The sequence below is a fragment of the Bradysia coprophila genome, assembly GCF_014529535.1.
Source record: "Bradysia coprophila strain Holo2 chromosome IV unlocalized genomic scaffold, BU_Bcop_v1 contig_81, whole genome shotgun sequence".
NCBI lineage: Eukaryota > Metazoa > Arthropoda > Insecta > Diptera > Sciaridae > Bradysia > Bradysia coprophila.
In genome coordinates, this window is record NW_023503375.1 from 3915624 (window position 1) to 3923831 (window position 8208).

The window sequence follows — 8208 nt, forward strand, 5'->3', positions numbered from 1 at the left end:
TAAGTAAGAATTTTCAGGAATTTTGAAAAATTTCAAGAATTTTTCGAATTTTGAGAATTATACGACGCGTGTTTACCTCGTGGACTGTATCGCTTGATCAACACTGACAAGAACTCACTATCCATGGTGGTCGATAAAAATTACTAACAGTCGTTTCTACCTAATCTCCTTTAGCTGTGAAATGTTGAGATAGTATCTTTAAAAACGGTTCTCATTCTCTGAAAAGCCAGCAAAAATTATATAAGGAAGTCTATTTGTAATGAATGAGTGCGATTATTCCCAGTCCCAGCCATACGTAACGATTATTTCCTGATTTACAGTAACTGTCTTATTCTAATCAACCTCTCTGCACATGAATAATTTATTGACAATGATACAACTTATGTAGTTTTAATCTTAAATGAGCTCCCTTCTCCCGGCACGAAATCATATCATCAGCACTAATTGCGCTTCGCTCAATTCTCAGACTTTTATAAGCGGATTTATTGATGTCGCTAACGGGACATATTATGGTATACCGTCTTTCAACTACGAAACTAAACTTTCTACTCAGAACATTTACAATCGTTGCTCCGTTATTGTAAAACCCGCATTGAGTGCATTTTTTATGTGAAATATAAATTCTTCCCGTCATATTGTACAATCAATCACAATGATTTCATCAATCAGCAGTTAAATAGAAATATTTCCAAGATTTAAATGTGTACTTGGAAATGAGAATATATCTCGGGGAAAGAATGAATGAATGTTGTATGAACGAAATATGCTCAAACAATAAATTTGAAAAGCAAAGCAAGTTTTTTTTCTGTCTTCCACTTCATCGTCTCTTAAACAAAGATCTCGAATCGCTTGTCGTTTTTTTTTGTAACGTAACGAGAAAATTGAAATTAGAAATTGGAAAATGCATTTATTCTGCAATGACGTTTTTCCAGAGCCTTTTTTTTGTCGTGTTTGCCCTTCTTTCTTCAGACTTTTTTTTCTCTCTATTTTCTTCTTACTTTCCTTTCGTTTGTGTGTGACTCTTGCCAAGAAATGAGAAACGAAATGACATAAATAAAATCCTATTTTTGTGTACCTAGTACTCAATAACAGTCAAAGCATCTACTTTAATGACTATACAGTAAAATGGTAGTTCATTCGAAGCAGTGTAATGTGTGTAAAACACATTCTAATTGCAATTTTATAATATGAAGTGGATGTGTGTAGCAGTGAACGAACATAAATGCACATGTTGAGTCATTGTAATGCACTTTGATGTTTAACACCGACTGTGTTAATTGAGTGAAACATATTCTGATTCAACGGTCTAGAAATTATTATTGATACCATCCTGCCATTTTATTCGGTTATTATTTTGTCGTAATCAGCGTAGCTGATTAGGCATTTCGATTGACACAGTGTATAGTGTCTTTGTGGTAGGTGTGGTAAATCAGTGGTAAATTTAATGACATTTATTGGAAGGTTCGGTAAACTTCTGCAATTTTTTGGGAAATTTCGTTAAATATTGGTAAAAATCGGTAAATTTCGGAAAACTGTGGTAACTTTTGGTAGATTTCTGTAAACTTCGGTAAATTTTGGTTATTTTTGGTAATTTTCGGTAGATTTTGGTAAATCTATATAGGTTTTGGTAAATTTCGGTAAACTTTGGTAAATTTCGGTAAACTTTGGTAAATTTTGGTAGATAATGCCCTGAAATTCTACAAAAATAAATCAAATGGTAAATCGTAACTAGATTCTATAGCTATCAAACCACTTGCTGCTTCAGAACAAAAGCAAAAGTTTATGACAAATTGGCGCACGTTGAAACAGCCGAAGTTTTAAACTGCATGCATATGTACCCTATGATCATTCGATGTACCATCTGTAGCTATATATAGCCAACATTCTTTGACATCTTTTTTTCTCGTTGATGCAATTTATATCGCCCTTTCTGTACAGCCTTTGAAAAACTTTTAAAATGAATGTGCATGCACAGTCACCAGAGTACATTCCTCGATACATTTTTTTTTCAACTGTTTATCTAGTTGTCTGTCGATGTAGTGCTTTATACACGATGTAATGTGCTGCATTGCTTTCAATGTTTTCAATTAGAGTTTATGTGTTAAATGAAATTTCGAAATCAATGAAAAGATTTTCAGAAATTCAGTCAACTTTAATGAATTGCCTTAATTAAATGGAGGCACCGGGTAGAGATATAAATTTTATGTTTCTTCTTCGGTTTGGGGTCTCATTGCAACGAACCAGCTATTGTATAATGTACATCCTTGTTGTAGATTCTAAGGTATATTTTCAATTCGGTGAATCTAACCATGAAAATCGAAAGCAAGAGATTACATTGAATATGATCCGAACATCAGGGCTGTTTTTGGCTAATGATAATCGGTTAGTGAATCTTCCATGCATAGAAGTCTACAATTTCCTTGGTTCTATGCACTTGAGAGTTGAATCATTAATTTTATATGTACCTCTACTGTAAAGTGAACTTTACGGTAGAGCGAGCGAACTTTAAGTCGCTCGTTATATAAAAGTATTTTTGCTACAGCTACTAGAACTTGAAACCGGTATCACGGTTATCAATGTAATAAACAAGGTTCTCGACTTCGGCTCGAATATACTGCTTTACAGTACTATAATAGCATAACAGTATTACTAGGCAGAAAAACATAAACATGAGAGTTTTCGTGTGAATTTTGCTGATCCGAGGCGTAGTCGAGGTCGATAAACACACGAACACTAGATTTTCATCGTTTATCCCGAGTGATGTAATGGATTTATATGCTAAAGGCGTCGAAAGTAGTGCTTAAAATAAAAAGTATTGTTTTCGACGCATATAGCAGGTAAATATCTATTGTCTCATTACAATGTTTGTTTAACGTTTTAATTAGCGAAAAGATCACGATGTTACGAGTTTATTGTCCTTTTGCATTTACTATATTTACTGTACCTCTCAGACCTTATTTTAATACAGCAGCGGCTAACCTGTCTATAAAACGACGTAAATAAAATTTAATTTTCAAACATTTGCTGTCCTCTATTAATTTTCAGCGTTAACATAAAGTTCGAAATGTTTCCATCGATACTGAACTCGAAATTTTACGATCCATTATTGAATGGAATCCATTTTAAATTGCAGTTAGAAAGTGCTTGCACAAAACATTTATACATTCGTTTGGTGCTTTCTTGTACATACAATCTTCCTTTCGAATATAGTACCAAGTATCCGAACTGAACAGTCAGCACCGGCAATCATTCCAAGAGCGCACCCTTTGATGTTAGATATTTAGCTCGATTTTTATTCTGAATGATATTTTTGATATTTGAATGGAAGTCGTGTGCTGTCACTAAAGGATATAAATGCTCTTGGGACAAACTAAGTTTGGGAAAAATACGAAACGCAAGTAATTTCAGTCTGTTCAAACCCATCGACTTCATGATATTCTATGTCGTTTGAAAACAATGGACCTAATTTGTCAGATTGCAACCGTGCTGTTCAGTGCAGCCTGTTAAATAAGTAATTTACCTAACAAATTCGTTTTTAATTCTAATTTAAATGCACGACTCTATGCAGCACATAAATAATTATTCCGTTGAAATTACAAATTGGTTGCCTCCGAAGAATTAAACTAAATTATTCAATTACAAATGTAAAATTTCAAACATAAATTCGAATTACTCACTAAATATATTAATTGTACATCGTCATCTGCAGTCATTATTGTGATGGCTTTGACGACAATTATTATTAATACACAGCGTCAGTTTACAAATAATTGGTTGTAAACCAAAACTCCAGGTCTGTGCCCGTAGTTCTATTTTACTTTTTCATTATTTTTTATCCCTGCGGTGTAAATAACCTTATTTTCTCCACTCAAATACGAAAAGAGAAGGTGACGTTTTGTTGACGTTCTATCTGATGACAGTTCAGGTGAGAAAATTTTTGTTTTCTCAACTCTTGTTTTTCCGATAAGTCGAACAAGAGTTATCTTTTCTATTTGCAACTGTCACTTTGTTTTGATTTTGAAAAAAATGGCGAAACAAATAAGGAAGGGACGGACCGTTTTTTTCGCGATTTTTTGTCACATATCAGCAGAAGCACGAAAAATAAGAAACTCGTGCATCGGGCATTCTCAACATGTTGTATCATTTAAAAGATTTTACAAAAAGAAAATCTATGAAAATAGCTCTTCCCACTCAATTTCACACCCGAAAGAAGAAAATCGTCGTCAAAGTCGTTAATCGTAACATGAGTATTGTTTTTGAAACGTCAAACAACCAACACAAAAATTTAGTGTCTTTTAGGAAAATTGTAATAATTTCGGTGATTTCGATGTGATTTAATTCAGATTTTGTGCGGAAATGTGCTTCATGTGTTTCTTTAACATTACAATCGTCGGCTTACTTAAAATATTCGTCAAAAGCAACGAAATTATGAAAAATTTATGGTGACCAATCATGTAAACAAACAACAGTATTGTCGTTTGGTGTGATGTGAGATTCGAAAGTGATGACCCAGTAGAAATAAAATGTCGGCGGTAATCTTAAAAATTGAGTTTTAGCGGAAACGCTTTAGTTTAAATGTGTGTACGTTTCCGGTAAAATAAATTAGTGCGAAAGCATCCACTTTTGAGGAGCTTTAAGATAACACCTTTAGTTAGAGGGGCGTCACATCCCTTATTGATGTACCAATACAAACAAACTCTCAGCTCTCTGTGTCAAATTCACACACTGTATAGTATAGGTTTCTTCCATCGTACGGTAAAAACGAAACATAACCGCAACTTAAACCAATTTGTTCGCTAAAACTTCAAAGTGTTGGTTGTTGGTTGTTGGTTGTGTTGGCTTCTCTGTGGATGACGATTGACATTTTGAACGACCTTGGAAGAAACCTATAAATTCCACATTTTGACTGACTATTCTGTAGCTAGAGAGGATATTTTATGTACCGTTTGGTTTTTGGTTCACAGCCACACTCGAATGAAAAATTATGAACAACCTCGAGGAGGAATAAGAAATTCCAACTCTTGTTGGAATTGCCTATTTTCTCCCTTTCGTAAACAAATCACCATTTCCATAATGTGATGTCCCCTTGTTTTCAATAAAGTGTCTGGGAAATATCGAGAAAAAATCTCCGAATTTCAAGTCGCAGGTCACGTAACAACTTTATTTGAGTTAAGTCTACTACAGATATTACATTTCTTAAAAGTAAAAATAGTTTTCTTTGCATAAAACAATCCTCGTAGGAAACGTACAATCTAATTTTCTCTTCACATAATGTAGAGCAAACGATGCTGTTACTACAAGGACTTGTTTTCTATAGATCATCTTCAAAGCGTTTGAAATGCCATTCACATTAAGAAATACCATCCATGAATGAACGAAACATTTAACGAAACTGAAGTAAGGTTATTACGTCTGAACTTCTTAACTTAAAGATGATCTATTCTGAGGTTCTTTACGTCCATACTTCAATAATAGATTTAATGAAATGAAATTTCAGCAATTTTGAAAGAAAATGGCACATTTCAGTGTGAGAGACGATATTATTATTGAATGTAATGCAATTTCTATCAGCAGACTGTGATTTATTTCACTGGATGATAATATATCGTCCAATGGTACAATATCAGCGGAGAGAACATATCGCATTCTTTTGCAAGATATTATCGTTCACTAAAATGTTTTACCTTCTGCTACAGAAGTTCTGTATAAGCCAATTCATTTATATACAATAGTTTTTTCATGCTAGCGACGCGAAAAAATCCTTATTTTGTCCGCTAAGAAGCGTTGTGAAAATTGCGTTTTGATGAGGCGCCTTTTTGGTTAGAAAAATTTTCTCCCCTGAAATGGCGGGTTGAGCCATATTGGGTGAGAAAATGATCATTTTCTCACCTAAAATGGCTGACTACCAAAACACGCTATTCATTTTATTTTCTTCAAAGTGGACAAAAATGATTATTTTCGCAAAACGCAAGCATGAAAAACGTTGTATCAACCTCGGGGAGAAATAGGAAATTCCACCTTGAACGAATTGCTTCCCTCGCTCTTCGTGAAATTTCCTACTTTCTCCCCTTGGTTAACAAATAACTATTAACGCGAATGATTAAAAATGGTAATGATTTTAGCTGGGAAAAAAGTTCGCTTCCGTGTTTGAGGTGACATGATGGATGGGCTGACAAAATGGTAAATTTATGGAAAAGGGTTTGAATTTTAAAATTTCATTTTCATCTCGGGAAATGTGTAATGAATTTTCCTCAAGAATGTTAGAACTTTAAATTTTACTCGACCGACAATATTGTTGAACGTTCAAAAGTATTACCTTAGTCAATTCCGTAGGGACAAAGTATGGAGCTTTAAGACATAGATTAAAGTTTCCGATACAGAAATTACTGTGCAGGTACGTGCAGGACCAAAAAGCCTGCCAAAAAGAAAATCAAGACCACCAGATACTCACAATAATACATGCGAGGTGTTTGGTTCTAACTGAAGCTCGGACTGAACCTGAACTGAAAATAACTGAACCTGTTTTGATCTGATCCTGATTCGATCAATTTTGACTTGATCTGAATTTACCTAAAACTTGAATATAGTAATCAGGTTCAGGTCCCTCCTGACCTGAAACCTGACAGGTTTACCTACAAATTTGTATTACATTTTCATGCTACTTCATCTGATTACCTGACCTAGCCTGAAATTTCAGGTAATACTGATATTTGACTGAGGTCTACCTATTCCGAGATTTAGTGTTCTAACACAGAGACGTGGAAAAATGTTTCTGCATCGTCGATTAACCGATGTTTGGTGATCAAACAATATCAACACTTACTTTCATTTTCGTCTATGATTCGCTAAAAGTGTACGTGCGAAAAGGAATGACTTTTTATTTTAACATTATCACTGTCGCGATGTCCCGATTTAACAATGGAAACATTTTCAATATTGCATTGTCTATCAAATCGCAACAGTTGCAGAGACCATCTGCTGTTACATAATAGTACTATAGGTATGCACCAGACGATGTTATACAGAAAATAAATATTTTTCTAAAAATAATTTGTCATTTTGTTGAAATTAAAATTCAATTCAATTCAATGCCCCCAATTAAACATAACATGCACATTTATGTATCGAATGTAAATTATTTGTTTTAAAAATTTTCTATATTTACCTGATAATATGGTGAACGCTACACTGATATATCTCCAACCAATTTTGCAATCCATGACTAATTAATGTTGTCGAATATCTCTTTTTCGATTTTATATTTTAATTAAATGTTAATTGAGTTATAACAAGAAAGAAAACCATGTAATTTAAATGCACTGCACATCGAATGTTAATTCCACTAATCACACGGTGTTGTAAAACGTGATGCCAGAGTGTGCACACTAGAACGAAGAAAGAGAAAGAGATAGAGAAAGAAAGCAAAAAAAATCTGTATCTGAACTTGGCCAAAAGTTATTATCAAAGAGGATTATCCATTGTCTTTTGATTAACTTTTATCCCTTATAAGCCGACCACATACACGACTCCATACCGCCCATATATAGCGAGAAACTTTTTTCATTCCTCTTAATTTCTTCTCTTTTCATCACTTCTGTTTCTTAATTAAAATGTAACACTTTTGAAACTTATGCCTTTTTTACATTCGCTGGAAATATGTACTTTATATACATCTAGTGGCGCGTAGTGAAATGGGACAAGGGTAAAATTTTCTAATTAACACGCTGCCACTTTAATGCGGTGTGCACTTTTAATTCAATATTCGAAAATTTTTGCTTATTGTAATAATGCAGACGATAATATGGATGAAATTTGTGTTTTAAATGAAGTGTCTAAAGAAAAGACTTTTGTAATAATAAACTACCAGCAGTGGTCCCTCTACAAATAATAGTTCGGATTCAAGAAGGAGGGAAAAAATTATTTGTTTTTAATGATTTCTGTGTTGTTGTTGTTGTGCCTTTTTTTTAATCTCCATTTTTGCTCTGTTTAATATGCAAAACACTTTATTTTGCATGCAAAGTTTTAAGAGATATATTAAACCCAAATGTTTGCTATGGTCTATGGTGGCCCATCTCTGTGTATAATTTCTCGAGATAAACAGATTATGCGAGAGATGCAATGCAATATAAACTTGTTTCTGCTTTTGAAAATTATTTCCAAGTTTTTAATTATTTAATGGGCAAAAACATTTCTATTTATATAATGTAA

The 8208-nt window shown here is 33.6% G+C and overlaps 1 protein-coding gene across 5 annotated transcripts in view; it reads right to left on the reverse strand.

The window, feature by feature from the left end:
* The window catches only part of LOC119072520, a 68625-nt gene that overhangs the window by 44284 nt on the left and 16133 nt on the right, over positions 1 to 8208 (reverse strand). For 3 of the 5 annotated variants that reach the window (XM_037177769.1, XM_037177767.1, XM_037177768.1), the window contains exon 2: positions 7166 to 7385. The exons of the other annotated variants lie outside the window; for them this stretch is intronic. In XM_037177769.1, coding sequence (XP_037033664.1) covers positions 7166 to 7220 — 55 coding nt within the window. In that variant the 5' untranslated portion in view covers positions 7221 to 7385. The remainder of the gene's footprint in view (positions 1 to 7165; positions 7386 to 8208) is intronic. 5 annotated transcript variants of the gene reach the window in all.